The 17,333-nt window shown below is 49.3% G+C and overlaps 1 protein-coding gene across 1 annotated transcript in view; it reads left to right on the top strand.

Moving 5' to 3' along the window:
• The window catches only part of LOC137374721 (arsenite methyltransferase-like), a 48,090-nt gene that overhangs the window by 8,806 nt on the left and 21,951 nt on the right, over positions 1-17,333 (top strand). Inside the window, exons 2-4 of the mRNA XM_068041277.1 lie at positions 8,316-8,446; positions 13,872-14,022; positions 17,123-17,259. Coding sequence (XP_067897378.1) covers positions 8,316-8,446; positions 13,872-14,022; positions 17,123-17,259 — 419 coding nt within the window. The remainder of the gene's footprint in view (positions 1-8,315; positions 8,447-13,871; positions 14,023-17,122; positions 17,260-17,333) is intronic.

Below are 17,333 nucleotides of genomic sequence, written 5' to 3'. Positions count from 1 at the left end.
AGTGCTTGACCGCTTTGGACGCCCTCTCTCCTTGACAGGCAGCAGCTGGCAATTGCGGAGTCTCACAAGGCTCTGCATGGTTGTGTCAAGGGCGGATGGGGAAACAGGTGGCTGTGTGTCCATGTCCACGGCTCTGATGGGTGCGGGAACAGAGCAACTTACAACAGGGACTGGAGCACATGTACTGACTGCACACAGCCCCAGACAATGGAATAGATTTTAGTGCAGTGCAGTGGACTGGAGCACATGCAGTGCCCCAGACAATGGAAATGTTTTCAGAGCAACTTACAACAGAGACTGGAGCACATGCAGTGTCCCAGACAATGGAAATGTTTTCAGAGCAACTTACAACAGAGACTGGAGCACATGCAGTGTCCCAGACAATGGAAATGTTTTCAGAGCAACTTACAACAGGGACTGGAGCACATGCAGTGCCCCAGACAATGGAAATGTTTTCAGAGCAACTTACAACAGAGACTGGAGCACATGCAGTGTCCCAGACAATGGAAATGTTTTCAGAGCAACTTACCTTGGAGCAATCTCCTCTTTCTAATAAAAATGAAGCAGACTGAAATCTCCAAAACGACTAAATAATTGCGATAAAATGCGAGAAAATGCCCGACAAAACCTCTCCTCCTTCCACTTTCAGAAACTCACGCTGGAGTTTGACGAATGCGTGAATACCCGTTGACGTTGCATAAAACGCATGCGCAGAGGCCGACCAGGCGCTTGCCCGAAGAAGCACACGTCACGTGATGACGTCATCGGCGCATGCGCTACGTTCCGGCTGGCCAGGACTGGTTAGCGCATGCGCAGAGAGCAGGAGACCGTCTGCGCAGTGCGCACCGCGGCGCAGCCTGATGACGTCAGTGGCGGCCAGCGTTGTCAGGAATCACTTAAAATTTTTAATGCCATGATCTTTCCGAAATTGTCTCACTGGCCCCCTGTGTGAGACAAAAATTGAAATGTGCCCCCCACCCCCCACACGAAAATGTTGGACATCCCTGGTGTTTGTAACTAACCCATTTTTTTTATATAAGGTGGCCTTTATACCCCAGGCCCCTTTTCTGTATTTTATGTCCGGGGGCCTTTATTCCCCAGGCCCCCTTCGTATATATTTAATATGTAATTTAATAAATAACTTTATTAACATCAAATAAATTAAACAAAAACACAAATTAAAATAACATTGTCTACATCGATGATGCACTCCAGCTCCTGCGGTGCCCATCAATTGCGGAAGGCCTCAAGCGTACCAGCGGACACCGCATGCTCCTTTTCCAGGGACACCCGGGCGCGAACATAACCTTGGAAGAAGGGCAGGCAATCAGGGTGGATGGATCCCCCGACGGCCCACAGCCTGGACTTGTGAATTACCACCTTGGCCAGGCCGAGGAGCAGACTGATGAGGAGATCCCCCTCCCGGCCCACCCCTCTCCGCACTGGGTGCCCAAAGATCAGGAGCGTGGGACTGAAGTGCAACCAAAACTTGAGGAGCAGCCCCTTCAACTACTCGAACAAGGACTGCAACCTCGCACATTCCATGTATAGATGGAACATGGACTCGTCCAGGCCGTAGAAATTGCAGTTGGCCTGGGAGTCCGTGAACCGACTTAAAAGTCTATTGCAGAGGACTGCCTTGTGCAGCACCCTCCACCCCAAGTCCCTGATGTAAAGGGGGAGGACACCTATGTAGAGAGACCTCCACCAGGGTTTCCCCCTCGCCACCAGATGGCAACGCGGACCGCCAGGGCGTGTCCGGCCGGCTGACGAGAGCGAGGAAGTGGAGCGTGTGCAGGAGCAGCCCGTACAGGAAACCCCTCCACATCGTGTGGAATGACATTCCTGAGAGGTGGCTCGGGTTGTGCGGTAATCGGCTTCCGAGGAGGGTTTTGGGGCTTGGGTCCGATGAGCAGTTCCAGCTAAGCAGGGGTCAGCTCGACCGGAAACGTTCACTTCCAAGCCCCTTTGTCACCCGCCGTGAGAGAAGTCCAGGGGGCTTCAGCTACCCCTCCACCGGTCGGTCCGTCCCCGGACCAGGCTACCCGGACAGCTGAGGCGCTCTCCTCCACTGGCGGGAGAGTGCCCTGACTGGAGGCGACCATGTTCCAGACTCTGAGTAGATCCCGGTAAAAGAGAGGCAACTCCCTCAGAGAGATGCGACTAATGTTCTCCGCCAGGAGCTGTGTGTCATCTTGAAGGCAGTGCCCTTCTGGGAAGACGCTCGATGTACAGGTATCTCTGCAAGGTCCAAAGACAGAGTCGCAGCCTGGGTGCGGATGCACACCAGCAACTGGCCACCCTCCTCAATCGGGAGACGGAGGCCTGCAGCAGAGACCCAGTGTTTCCTCTTGCCCCAGAAGAGATCGACGAACTTCTTCTGGATCTTGGTGGCAAATGCAGGGGGCGGGGCCAAAGTGGCCAATCGGTACCACAGCATTGAGGCCACCAGTTGGTTTATGACCAGCACTCGGCCCCTGTAGGAAAGCACTTGGAGCAGTCCTGTTCAGCACCCCAGCCAAGTGGTGACTTTTGCCTCCAACTCCTACCAGTTTGCCAGCCAGGCTTCCACAGCAGAGCTAAGGTGGACTCCCAGACAGAGGAGGTGCGTGGTGCTCCACGCAAAAGGTGTCAACTCCTCCGGCAGGGAGTCCACTTGCCAATGACCCACCAGGAGTCTGGAACATTTCTCCCAATTGATGCGCGTGGAGGACGTGGCAGAAAAGGTCTGCTGGTACTTGCACATCCTCCACAAGTCAACAGGATCTGTGACTGTGAGGAGCGCATCATCGGCATAAGCTGAAAGGACGGCCCGCATGGCCAGCTCGCGCAGAGCTAATCCCACCAACCTCCTGCGAAGCAGGCACAGGAACGGTTCCACGCAGATGGTATATAATTGGCCGGACATGGGGCATCCCTGAAGCGAAGGGGCACCGTCAAGGACCCGTTAACCTTAACCAGACACTCTGCAGTGGCGTACAAAAGTTGGACCCAGGCCACAAAATGCGGCCCGAGTCCAAACGCGCGCAGAGTCCCGTAAGGTTATTCGTGATCCACCCTGTTGAAGGCCTTCTCCTGATTGAAGGAGAGAAAGGCGACCGACAGACCAGTCCTCTGGGAAAGATGGATCAGGTCCCGGACCAGGCGGATGTTGTCCTGGCTGGACTGGCCTGGAACCTTGTAGGACTGGTCAGGGTGGATCATCTGGGCCAGGACAGAGCCCAGGCAGGTAGACATAGCCCGGGCAAAGATCTTATAATCCGTGCTGAGGAGGGAGACTGGACGCCAGTTCTTAAGCAGGTGGAGATCGCCCCTCTTCGGCAACAGGACGATGACCGTCCTGCGCCATGAGAGGGGCAGCTCCCTGGTTGTCAGGCTTTCCCTCAGGACCCGTGTGTAATCGTCCCCCAGGGCATCCCCGAACACCCTGAGGAACTCCACGGTCAGCGCTTCCAGCCCCGGGGATTTGCCTCTTGAGATCTGATGGAGGGCACTGGTTAGCTCCACCAACGTGAGCAGAGCCTCCAATCCTTTGGCGCCCTGCGGGCTGCCCTTCAACAGGTCATCCCACAAAACTCTGCGCGCGTTGTTGCTGGACAGATCCGGAGAGAACAACATGCCCTAGTAGTACGGACCAAAGGGCCCATTCCCTCCACATCTGTGATGGAGGATCCGTCGTCGGCCAGCAGCTCAACGAGCTGCTTACGGATCCCCCGCCATTTTTCCAGCAAGTAGAAGAAGGGTGAGGCACGGTCCAAATCTTCCAGGATCTGGATCCGCGACCTCACGTACGTGCCTCGGGACCCTATGAGCTGCAGGTCCCTCAGCGCGACCTTCTCTTTATACGCCTGCCACAGGGCCGGGTCCACGATGGCCTGACTGAGACGGGACTCCAAGTCGAGCACCCCCCTCTCTAGGCGTCCGATCTGGCTTCCCGTCTCTTGGTCGACCCCTTCACGTACTCCTGACAGAAGACATGATGTGAGTCTTGCTGACATCCCACCATAGCCTCAAGGAGGGGAAACCCCCCCTGCTTCCTTCTCCAGTCGGCCCAGAATAGACGGAACAAGTCCCGGAATTGCTCGTCCTCCAGCAGCCGGTTGTTAAAGTGCCCGTGTGCGGAACCCGCCCGTGTGCGGAACGGAGTGAACTCCGCCCACACCAGGTGGTGGTCCGAGAATGGCACCAGCTGCATGGAGGAAGCCGAGACGCAGGAGACATACGCCTGTGAAATGTAGAGGCAGTCAATTCGGGGCTCTCCTCCTCCAGGCCTCCATGTGAAGGCGCTGGAGTCGGATGGAGATTCCGCCAGACGCCCACCAAGTTGAGGGAGCTAATCGGTTCCCTCAACTTCTCCACCAATGCTTGGCCGCGCTGGGGACGGAAGTGATCCCTCACCTTGGGGGCACAGTTAAAATCCCCCCCGAGGATGATGCACTCGTCGCTATCACTGGAGCTCAAGAGAGCAGACACTTCTTCAAAGAAACACGCTTGCAACGCGCCGGGCCTGGTCGCATACACGTTCACAAATTGGAGCGGCACGCTACCCAGGCAAACGGCAAGGTGGAGCAAGCGGCCAGGCATAAGCTCCTTGACCCCCAAGATCTCCGGCTGAAAAGTCGGGGCCAACTAGATAGCCACCCCACTAGAAATAGGAGTGAGGTGTCTCATGTGGACCCCATCCTGCCACTCCAGGAGCCAGGTGGCTTTATCTCCCAGAACGGTGTGGGTTTCCTGCAGAAAGCTCACCGCATATCTCCCTTCCCTGAGGACTGAAAGATTGTGAAATCTGGGGAGGGACCCACTGCTACCGTTGATGTTGAGGCTGGCTATGGTTATTGTCATGTCAAACGTACTTTGATCCCATCACCGACACCTCACCGTGAGGAGGGAGCGGAAGTGCACCTGGCCCTCCACTCCCCCAGCAACCCATTGAGGAATGCTTTAAACCGGCACCTCTCAACCAGTTTCACGCCCGCACCCTTCTCCGCCTTCTTGAGGGCAGCACCGACAGACTGGATGATTATCGCCAGACTCGACCACCGGCCGAAGGTCAGCTGAACCTTATTGCAGCAACTCCTGCATGCGAAGAAGTCCCGGAGTTCTGCGTTGGAGTTGAGAGGAAACTCAGTGGGACGTATGAGGGAGTCCACTGCCTCACTGCCGATGGATTCCGAGCCCCCATCCTCCTCTGGGTCATCACCGCCAGCGGTCGACACATCCACCACACACTGTGTGGCAGACGTCCCAACTGCACAAGCTGGTCCCACCGTCACGATCCCACCCCCAGGATCGATGGCAGAAGAGTCCTCTCTGAGTTCTTGAATGGAACTGGAGCCAATGGGCGTCAGCGGTTCAGGACTCCATCCACCTCTGTCTGCAGCTGAATGAGCTGCCCAGGGGAGACAGTAGTTCCCAACTTCAGAAATCCAGCCGGAGCCAGGACTGGAAGCAGAGAGAGGAGGCCATCTCCCGCCCCGCCAGCGCCCACAGGCCCAGCAAACGGGGCAGCGTTTTCACCCGTAACTGGGTCGGGTACATCATGGTCGGGAGTGTATTTTGGCTGGGAGGGCCGACCCTTTGGGGCCTCACCCTCCCCTCCACTCAGAGCACCCGTCCCACTGGCAGATGGGAAGGCTTCTCCAGGAGTGTCTCCAGGCTTCCCCACCACAAGCAGGGCTCCACTTGTTCCTTCAGGAGGGGCCACATGTACAGGAGTCTCCCCCTGCCCTCCATCCTGAGGGGTAGGGAGCTCCTGCCCAGGCTTTACAGCCTTATCGGTGGTGGTGGCAGGGGGAACCTGGGGACCTGAAGCCAGAGACAGCTTCCCTCCAACAGATGGGCCCTGCACCTCAGGGCCCTGTGTTAACTCTGTGGAGGGGTGCCTTCTCTTTTTCCCACTAGGGCGCGGAGGCTCAGAGACCTCCATGTCATCAGAGGCCTCCGCACCCTCCTTTTGCTTGGGTACCCTGGGCCTGAGCCCAACCTTGGGCAGGTGGGTTCCCCGGGAGCGGGCCTCAGGCTGAGCTCAGGCTCGGGTTGTGCCTTGATATCCAGGGGACCCACCTCTCGATGTTTATTCTTTCTCTGTGTCTTCCTTCCACTCAGGCGGGCACCCACCCACCTGCCGGAGGCCGTGAAAACTATGGCCTCCGGAACCACCTGAGCAGTGTCTGTTGGAAGCGTAAGGTGTGTGGGAGGAAGGTCAGCAGCGCCACCCTGGGCCGCCGAGGTGGAGTTGGCAGCCAGGAGGTTGGGGCAGTTCTTACTAATGTGCTGTACCCCCTTGCAGGCATGGCACCGCGCCCCATCTGAGGTCCAGAAGACACGGTAGGCAGCCCCCTGGAACTCAACACTAAATTGGCCTGCTGAGACTTCCTCCCGCGCCAGCTGCATAAATAGCTGGCGACAGAAGAAGTACACATGCCAGAGGTTGTTCTCCCGAAGACCTAGTGGGACTAGGGTGATCCCCGACCTCACCTCCCTCAGATGTTGCAGGTGGGGGAGGAGGAGCTCAACAAGAATTAAGGGTGGGACATTAGATAACATGACCCTCTGCGCAGTGGCCCCCAGAGGGTCCACCGGCAGAAAAGTTCCTCCCACAATGAGCCCCTTACTCAGGGCCAGGGATACCTCCCGCTCGGTCTTCAGGAAGAGTACCTTCCCGTACATCTTTGAGGCTGCCACAATGGCTGAGGGGCCGACAACCTTGGCCATTGCCTTTACGCAGGCCTCTATAGACATGTTGGGGTGGGCATAGATCTTTACCCCATGGCTAGACGTTATTAATTTAAAGGGGTCACATGGGCAGCCACACAGGTGCTAGAGGGCCCCGCCACCGGTGAGGAGGGCTTGCCATGGGTTCAAGAGCCACGCCCAACCCCAATAGCAGGCCCACCAATTACAAAGTTTTGCAAGAAAAGAAACAAAACAAAGCAATAATTATAGTCTCAATAATAAATAAATAAACTAAATTAGGGGAGAGGCTGTTGGAGTGCACAAAAAAGAGACAGGCTAGGAGTGATGCTGGGCTATGCTGTTGTGGTGAGCACAGCAAACAGTCTCTGAAAAAAAAAACGTCCTTTTTCTCTAGTTTTCTGTTCTTTCGGTTAGGGGAGGCGTCTTCACCCGGGTCAGCTCAAAGCTGCCCAGGCACTATCCTTCTTCTGTTCTTTCCTTTGCCAGGCAGCTCCTGCTGACCCAGGCTGGGCAAATGGGGTGGGGAAGGAGCTTGCCTGTGTGCTTAGTGAAAATGCATAGCTCCTTTCGAAATTGGCAGGCCCACCCCCTTGTTCCGGCCTCTGTAACCTCCCCCAACAGTCCAATACAAAGAAAGCTTCTCACCCACCTTCAAAAACAGCCTGATTGTAAAGTCTCTTGCAAGTAAAGGTTGTTGAAAAAGTGTAGCACTTGCTTCTTCTGTGGCGGCTCGTCTCCTCAGCAGAAACTCCTCCAACTGACTGACTGACTGCAGCAGTCAACTGCACCTCATTGCTGCAATCAGCACTCAGCAATCCAATTAGGCAGCAGCCAAGACCGTTTAAAAAAAAAATTATGTCGTTGGGCCCTTTATTCCCCAGACCCCCTTTATATACATTTTTTAAAATAACCTTATTAAAATTGAATAAATAAACCAAAAACTCAAATTAAATTGCCATTCTTGGCATCGATGAGGCACTCCAGTCCCTGCGGTGCCCACCTGTCATGGATGGCCTCAAGCATACCGGCGGAACCCGCATGCTCCTTCTCCAGGCACACCCAGGTGTGAACGTAATCGCGGAAGGCAATCAGGGCGGACAGACCCTCCCCCCCCCCTCCCCTCCTCCTGCCGAGCAGCCAACCCCATGCTGTACCTGCCCTGGGACTGTTTGATGGGGACAGTGTAGAGGGCGTTTTAGTTTAGAGATACAGCACCGAAACAGGCCCTTCGGCCCACCGAGTCTGTGCCGACCATCAACCACCCATTTATACCAATCCTACACTAATTCCATATTCCTACCACATCCCCACCTGTCCCTATATTTCCCTACCACCTACCTATACTAGGGGCAATTTATAATGGCCAATTAACCTATCAACCTGCAAGTCTTTGGCATGTGGGAGGAAACCGGAGCACCCGGAGGAAACCCACGCAGACACAGGGAGAACTTGCAAACTCCACACAGGCAGTACCCAGAATTGAACCCGGGTCGCTGGAGCTGTGAGGCTGCGGTGCTAACCACTGCGCCACTGTGCCGCCCTCTGTATTGGACAAGATCATTCGGCGTAAAAATACCACAGAAATTCTATTAATTCTCTTCTCTCATTGGCCTCAGAATTACTACGGGAAATGGCTAAAGAAAACTGAAGACTTACAGACCGATGTGTCCTCCTCCAAAAAGACTGCCCCCCAGAGTAAATCAGCACGCGATGCCATGACACTCATCCACCCGGAGATTACTGAAAGGTACCTGTTTTTCAGGGAACTGGCTTGTGCCCATTGGAGTGTTGTGCTTGTGGGAAGTTGTGTGAATTTGATACACCTCATATGAACTTAGGAACAGGAAGGAGACTATTCATCCCCTCCATTCTTTTCTGCCATTCACTTCGATCATGGCTAATCTGTATCTTAACTCCATCTACCCGGCTTGGTTCTGTAACCCTTACCTAACAAAAATCTATCAATCTCGGTTTTGAAACTTTCAATTGACCCCCAGCATCAACAGCTTCTTGGGGGAGAAAGTTCTAGATTTCCACTACCCTTTTTATGAAGAAGTGCTTCAGGACATCACCCCTAAATAGCCTAGCTGTAATCTTAAGGTTCTACCCACCCCACTGCCTTGCCCTGGTCACTCCCACCAGAGGAATGGTTTCTCTCTTTCTACCCTATCAACTTCCTTAATCATCTTAAACATTTCAATTAGTTCACCCCTTAATCTTCTATATTCAAGGGAACACATGTCACGTCCAAGCAACCTGTCCTTTTAATTTAGTCCTTTTAGTGCTGGTATCATTCTGGTGAATCTGCACTGCACCTGCTCCAAGGCCAGTATATATTTCCTGAGGTGTGGGGCCTGGAAGTGAATGCAGTTCTCTAGACGAGTCTGACGAGAGCTTTCTATAGGAACATAAGAGCAGGAGTAGGTCATTCAGCCCGTCAAGCCTGCTGTGCCATTCAATTGAATCATGGCTGATCATTTACCTCAGTGCCACTTTCCCGCACAGATTTCCCCTTGAGGTCATTAATAACCAAATCGATTTCTGTCTTGAACATATTCAATGATTGATCTTCCACAGCCCTCTGGGGTAGAGAATTCCAAAGATTCACCACCCTCTGAGTGAAGAAATCTCTCCCCATCTCAGTCTTAAATGGTCTCCTCTTGTTCTGAGACTATGTCGCCTGGTTCTAGACTCACCAGCCAGAGGAAACATCCTATCCCCATCTACCCTCTCATGCCCTCTAAGAACTTTGCAAGTTTCAATTAGATCACCTCTCATTCTTCGAAACTCTAGAGAATACAGGCCCAGTTTCCTCAATCTCTCCTCATAAGACAATCCTGTCAACCCAGGGATTAGTTTGGTGAACCTCTGTTGCACTCCCTCTATGGCAAGTATATCCTTCCTTAGATGAGGAGACCAAAACTGTACACAATACTCCAGGTGTGATCTCACCAAGGCTTTATACAATTGCAGCAAGAATTCTTTACTTCAAAACCCCTTGTGATGAAGGCCAACATACCATTTGCCTTCCTAATTGCTTGCTGCACGCATGCATGCTAGCTTTTAGTGACTCATGAATAAGGACACCCAGGTCCCTTTTGGACATCAACACTTCCCAACCTCTCCCCATTTGAGAAATATTCTGCCTTTCTGTTTTTCTACCAAAGTGGATCACTTTGCACTTATTCGCATTATATTCTATCTGCCATGTTCTTGCCCAGTCATTTAACCTGTCCAGGTCCCCTTGAAGCCTCCTTGCATCCTCCTCACAACTTATATTCCCACCTAGTTTTGTGTCATCAGCAAATTTAGAAATATTACATTCAGTCTCCACAACCAAATCATTTATATAGATTGTGAACAGCTGTGGCCCCAGCACTGATCCTTGCGGTGCCCCACTTGTAACAGCCTGCCATCCTGAGAATGACCCATTTATTCCTAGTCTCTGCTTTCTGTCTGTTAACCAATTCTCAATCCATACCAATATATTACCCCCAAATCCCATGTAATTCTGTTTCCTAACCTCCTGTGTGGGACCTTATCAAAGGCCTTCTGAAAATCCAAATACACCACATTCCACTGGTTCTCTTTTATCTATTCTACAAATCACATCCTCAAAAAATTCCAAAAGGTTTGTCAAACAAGGTTTCCCTTTCATAAATCCAGGTTGACTCTGCACAATCATATCATTATTTTCTAATTGTCTAGTTATCACATCCTTTATAATAGATTCTAACATTTTCCCTACTACTGATGTCAAACACAGATCTGTCGTTCCTCGTTTTCTCTCTGCTTCCTCGCTTAAATAGCGAGGTTACATTTGCTACATTCCAGTCTGCAGGAAACTTTTGAAATTCTATCGTATTTTAAAAAAGATTAGTGAAGACAAATGTAGGTCCCTTACAGTCAGAAACAGGGAAAATTATAATGGGGAACAAAGAAATGGCAGAACAATTAAACACATACACTGGTTCTGTCTTCACAAAGGAGGACACAGATAACCTCCCAGAAATGTTAGGGAACCAAGGGTCTAATGAGAAGAGGAACTAAAGGAAATCAGTACTAGTAAAAAAAGGTGCTAGGAAAATTAATGGGGTTAAAGGCTGACAAATCCCCAGGGCCTGATAATCAACCCAGAGTACTAAAGGAAGTGGCCCTGGAAATAGTGGATGCATTGGTAGTAATCTTCCAAAATTCTATATACTCTGGAGCAGTTCCTACAAATTTGAGGGTGGCAAATGTAACTATTTAAAAAGGAGGGAGAGAAAAAACAGGGAATTACAGACCAGTTTGCCTTACATCAGTAGTGGGGAAAATGCTAGAGTCTATTAAAAAGGATGTGATAGCAGAACACCTGGAAAGCAAAAACGGGGTTGGTCAAAGTCAGCGTGGGTTTACAAAAGGGAAATCATGCTTAACAAATCTACTGGAGTTTTTTGAGGATATAACTCGTAGAATAGATAAGGGCGAACCAGTGGATGTGGTGTATTTGGATTTTCAGAAGGCTTTCGATAAGGTCCCACATAAGAGGTTAGTATTCCAAATTAAAGCACATGGGATTGGGGGTAATACACTGGCATGGATTGAGAATTGGTTGACAGACAGGAAACGGAGAGTAGGAATAAACAGGTCTTTTTCCGGATGGCAGACAGTGACTAGTGGGGTACCGCAAGGATCAGTGCTTGGGCCCCAGCTATTCACAATATATGTTAATGAGTTGGGTGAGGGATCTAAATGTAACATTTCCAAGTTTGCAGATGACACAAAGCTGGGGGTGGGGGGGAGGTGGAATTTGAGCTGTGAGGAGGATGCAAAGAGGCTCCAGTGTGATTTGGACAAGTTGAGTGAGTGGGCAAATGCATGGCAGATGCAGTATAATGTGAACAAATGTGAGGTTATCCACTTTGGTTGTAAAAACAGAAAGGTAGATTATTATCTGAATGGTGATAGGTTGGGAAAGGGGGAGGTGCAACGAGGCCTGGGTGTCCTTGTACACCAGTCACTAAAAGCAAGCATTCAGGTGAAGCAAGCAATTAGGAAGGTGAATGGTATGCTGGCCTTCATTGCAAGAGGATTTGAGTACAGGAGCAAGGATGTCTTACTAAAGTTATACAGGGCCTTGGTGAGACCACATTTGGTGTATTGTGTGCAGTTTTGGTCTCCTTATCTGAGGAAGGATGTTCTTGCCTTGGAGGGAGTGTAAAGAAGATTTACTAGGCTGATTCCTGGGATGGCAGGATTGACATATGAGGAGAGATTGGGTCGACCAGTCTTATATTCACTAGAGTTTAGAAGAATGAGAGGGGATCTCATAGAAACCTATAAAATTCTAATAGGACTAGACAGGCTAGCTGCAGGGAGGATGTTCCCGATGGCTGGGGAGTCCAGAACCAGGGGTCACAGTCTCAGGATACAGGGAATGCCATTTAGAACCGAGATGAGGAGACATTTCTTCACTCAGAGGGTGATGAACCTATGGAATTCTCTACCGCAGAAGGCAGTGGAGGTCAAGTCATTAAATATATTCAAGAAGGAGATAGATATATTTCTTAATGCCAAAGGGATCAAGGGATTTGGGGAGAAAGCGGGAACAGGGTACTGAATTAGATGATCAGTCACGATCTTTTTTGAATGAAAGATAACCATCAATGCATCCATTATGTCTATAGCCACCTCCTTCAACACTGGGATGTAGCTCATCAGGTTCAAAGGATTTAACAACCTTAAATCCAGTTAATTTTTCGAGTACTACCTCTTTTTTAATACTAGTTTCTTTCAGTTCCTCCTTTTCACAAGTTCCTTGGTTCCCTACTACGGCTGGGAGATTTTCTGTATCTTCCTCCGTGAAGACAGACCAAAGTAATTGTTTAGTTTCTCTGCCATTTCCCTATTCTCCATTATAATTTTCCTGTCTTCACCTGTAATGGACCCACATTCGTCCTTGCTAATCTTTTCCTTTTCACATACCTAAAGAAACCTTTACAGTCTGCCTTTATGTTTCTCACCAGGTTGCATTCATAATCTCTTTTCCCTTTCTTTATCAGTTTCTTTGTCATCCTTTGTTGGATTCTAAATTGATTCCAATCCTCGGGCTTGCCACTTTTTCTGGCAACCTTATAAGCCAATTCCTTTGATCTAATGCAATCTTTAGCTTCTTTTGTTAGCCACAGTTGAAACACCTTTCCTGTTGGGTTTTTGTGCTTTGGAGAAATGTATATTTGTAATGATAATGGTGGTGTGGTGGTAATGTCACTGGTCTAGTGTTCCAGAGCCCAACTCTGGGGATATGGGTTTGAATCCCATCATGGCAGATGGTGAAATTTGAATTCAACTAATAAATCTGGAATTAAAAACTAGTCTAATGGTAACCATGAAAGCATTGCTGATTGTTGTAAAAATCCATCTGGTTCACTAATGTCCTTTAGGGAAGGAAATCTGCTGTCCTTATCTGGCCTGGCCTACATGTGATTCCAGACCCACAACAATGTGGTTGACTCTTAAATGACCTCTGAAATAGCCCAGCAAGCTACCCAGTTCAAGGGCAATTAGGGATGGGCAATAGATGCTGGCCTGGCCTGCGATGCCCACATCCCATGGACAAATAAAAAAAATCACAATCAGGCACAGTGGGCAAACTGATTCCTTCCAAGTAACAGTAGGAAGTGCAATGAAGTTGAATATTAATTACAGTGTCTATCTGTTTGTCCCTATCTCCTCCCCAATTTCTCCCTGTCTTTGTATTTTACTATTTCTGTCTGTATATCTCTGTCTTTCACTTCCTCTGACTCCACCATTTTGTACTTTTTTCTGTCTCTGTCTCCCTCTCTATCTATCCCTGTTTTTCATTTCCTCTGTCTCTATCTCATTCTGGATTTGTCATCTCTCTCATTCTGTTTTTGTCTCTCCCTCTCTCTGCCACTCTCTGCCTCTATCTCTCTCTCGGTCTCTGTCTCTATCTTTGTCTGTCTGTCTGTCTCTCTTTCTGGCTCTCTGTCACTGGCTCTGTCTATCTCTCTCTCTCTCTCTCTCTCTGCCCCCCTCACTCTCACTGGCTTTCTCTCCCTCTCTCAATCCCTCTATCTGTCTCTCTGGCTTTCCCTGTCTCTCTCTGGCCTCTTTTTTTCAATCTGTCTCTCTCTCTGTCCCTGTTTGTTTCCTCGATTGTTTTCCAGGTATTTTGGATGTGGATTCGTAGTCCCAGAGATACTGGAAGGATGTAATGTGTTGGATTTGGGATGTGGTTCTGGTCGAGACTGCTATATCCTGAGCAAGCTGGTGGGACCCAATGGTCATGTGACTGGAGTGGACATGACAGTCGAGCTAGTAAGGCAATTGGAAAATGATTAATGCTGTAATTGTTGTGTTCTAGGATAGATTCCAGGATGAATATTTCTTCTGTTTTATTCTCCATATTTAGCGAATATTCTTGCCTCACCTCATTCCTGGGTCACTCTGGTACTGTACCTAAGTGACAATTCTTTATTTGTGAGCCAAAACAATAATGGATGGTAAGTTATTCAACTGTGGGAAACATCATAGCTGAACATAGCATAATTTTCCATTCCTTACTGGATACAGGCGTGGTGCCGGAGGATAGGAGAACTGCTAATGTTGTACCTCTGTTTAAAAAGGATGCAAAGGATAGACCGAATAATTACAGGACAGTCAGTCTAACCTCCATAGTGGGCAAATTGTTGGAATCTATTCTGAGAGACAAGATAAACTGTCACTTAGAAAGGCACAGGTTAATCAAGGATATTCAGCATGGATTTGTTAAGGGAGGATCTTGACCAACTTGTTCGAATTTTTTGAAGAAGTAACAAGGAAGATAGATGAGGGTAGTGTAGTTGATGTGGTGGACATGGATTTTAGCAAGGCTTTTGACAAGGTCCCACATGGCAGACTGGTTAAAAAAATAAAATCCCATGGGATCCTGGGAAATGCAGCAGTGTGGATACAAAATTGGCTCAGTGGCAGGAAACAAAGGGTAATTGTTGACGGGTGTTTTAGCGACTGGAGGGCCATTTCCAGTGGCATTCTGCAGGGCTCAGTACTGGGTCCCCTGCTTTTTGTGGTATATGTAATGATCTGGACGTAAATGCAGGGGGCATGATCAAGACGTTTGCAGACGACACAAAGATTGGCCGTGCGGTAGATAGCGAGGAGGATAGCTGTAAGCTGCAGGAAGGTATTGATGGTCTGGTCAGATGGGCAGAAAAGTGGCAAATGGAATTCAACCTGGAGAAGTGTGAGGTGATGCATTTGGGGAGGTCAAACAAGGCAAAGGAATACACGATTAATGGGAAAATACTGAGAAGTGTAGAGGAAGTGAGGGACCTTGGAGTGACTGTCCACAGATCCCTGAAGGTAGCAGGATTGGTTGATAAGGTAGTTAAGAAGGCATATGAAATCCTTTCCTTTATTTTCTTTTATTCATTCATGGGATGTGGGTGTCGGTGTCAAGGACACCAACTATTGCCCATCCCTAATTGCCCTTGAGAAGGTGGCGGTGAGCTACCTTCTGGAACCGCTGCAGTCCATGTGAGGTAGGTACACCCACAGTGCTGTTAGGAAGGGAGTTCCAGGATTTTGACCCAGTGACAGTGAAGGAACAGCAATATAGTTCCAAGTCAGGATGGTGGTGACTTGGAGGGAAACTTGCAGGTGGCGGTGTTCCCATGCATTTGCTGCCCTTGTCCTTCTAGTTGGTAGAAGTTGCGGGTTTGGAAGGTGCTGTCTAAGGAGCCTTGGTGCGTTGCTATAGTGCATCTTGTAGATGGTACACACTGCTGCCACTGTGCGTCGGTGGTGGAGGGAGTGAATGTTTGTGGATAGTTTGCCAATCAAGCGGGCTGCTTTATCCTGGATGGTGTCGAGCTTCTCCAGTTCAGTTTCTGGTCAATGGTAGCCCCTAAGATGTTAATAGTGGGGAATTCAGCAATGGTAATCCCATTGAATGACAGTGGGGGGAATGGTTAGATTCTCTCTTGTTGGAGATGGTCATTGCCTGGCACTTGTGTGGCGCCAATGTAACCTGCCACTTATCAGTGCAAGCCTGGATATTGTCCAGGTCTTGCTGCATTTCTACATGGACTACTTCAGTATCTGAGGAGTCGTGAATGGTGCTGAACATTGTGCAATCATCAGTGAACATCCCCACTTCTGACCTAATGATTGAAGGAAGGTCGTTAATGAAGCAGCTGAAGATGGTTGGGCCTAGGACACTACTCTGAAGAACTCCTGCAGTGATGGCCTGGAGCTCAGAAGATTGACCTCCAACAACCACAACCATCTTCCTTCGTGCTAGATATGACTCCAACCAGTGGAGAGTTTTCCCCCTGATTCCCATGACTTCAGTTTTGCTAGGGCTCATTGATGCCATACTCGGTCAAATGCTGCCTTGATGTCAAGGGCAGTCACTCTCACCTCACCTCTTGAGTTCAGCTCTTTTGTCCATGTTTGATCCAAGGCTGTAATGAGGTCAGGAGCTGAGTGGCCTGGGCGGAACCCAAACTGAGCATCACTGAGCAGGTTATTGCCAAGCAAGTGCTGCTTGATGGCACTGTTGATGACACCTTCCATCACTTTACTGATGATTGAGAGTAGACTGGTGGGCGGTAATTGGCCTGATATTTTGGGCCAATATTTGTCCCTCATGCAAAATCATTAAACAAACAGATCATCTGGTCATTATGGGAGCTTGCTGTGCACACATTGGTGGCCATGTTTCTTACCACAGAGACCACACTTCAAAAAGTACTTCATTAACTGGAAAGCCTTTTTGGATGTCCTGAGCTCATGAAAGGTGTTATAAAAATACAAATCTTGTTTTCTCTAACGTTGGCTGGTAGGACTGGTCTACCTGAATTCTTACATGAAATGAGTTTGGGCTGTCTTGCCCCAGTTTATGTGACTATTATCAAACAGAATAACTGTCACAAGAAATGGAAAACTGATGCAATAGAGAGCTGTCCTGTGTTTAAGGTGAAGCATATTGTTGGGCAATGTAGTGGGAGCTTTACTCTGTATCTAACCCACACTGTACCTTCCCTGGGAGTGTTTGATGGGACAGTGTAGAGGGAGCTTTACTCTATATCTAACCCACACTGGGACTGACCTGGGAGTGTTTGGTGTGGACAGTGTAGAGGGAGCTTTACTCTGTATCTAACCCACACTGTACCTTCCCTAGGAGTGTTTGATGGGACAGTGTAGAGGGAGCTTTACTCTATATCTAACCCACACTGGGACTGACCTGGGAGTGTTTGATGGGGACAGTGTAGAGGGAGCTTTACTCTGTATCTAACCCACAATGTACTTGCCCTAGGAGTGTTTGATGGGACAGTGTAGATGGAGATTTACTCTGTATATATTTAGTGTTGTGAATGATAAGCTGTTTCCAAACTCCACATCTGTTTTGCTGTAGATCCAACTCGCAAGCAAGCACCTCTCATATCATCAGGAGAAGTTTGGATACAAGGAAGCAAACATAGAGTTTTTCGAGGGATGTATTGAGAAGCTGGGAGACATTGGGATTCAGAACAACAACGTTGACGTTCTTGTGTAAGTCAACAACAAATCTGCTTGATTTGTGTTCAATGCCTTTTTAAAATGTGGCTGCTTATTATTTTGGCCAA

Source organism: Heterodontus francisci, chromosome 10 (genome assembly GCF_036365525.1).
Source record: "Heterodontus francisci isolate sHetFra1 chromosome 10, sHetFra1.hap1, whole genome shotgun sequence".
In the NCBI taxonomy this organism is placed as follows: domain Eukaryota; kingdom Metazoa; phylum Chordata; class Chondrichthyes; order Heterodontiformes; family Heterodontidae; genus Heterodontus; species Heterodontus francisci.
Note: the sequence above shows the minus strand (reverse complement) of the source record. Positions and strands in the feature narration are given on the sequence as shown.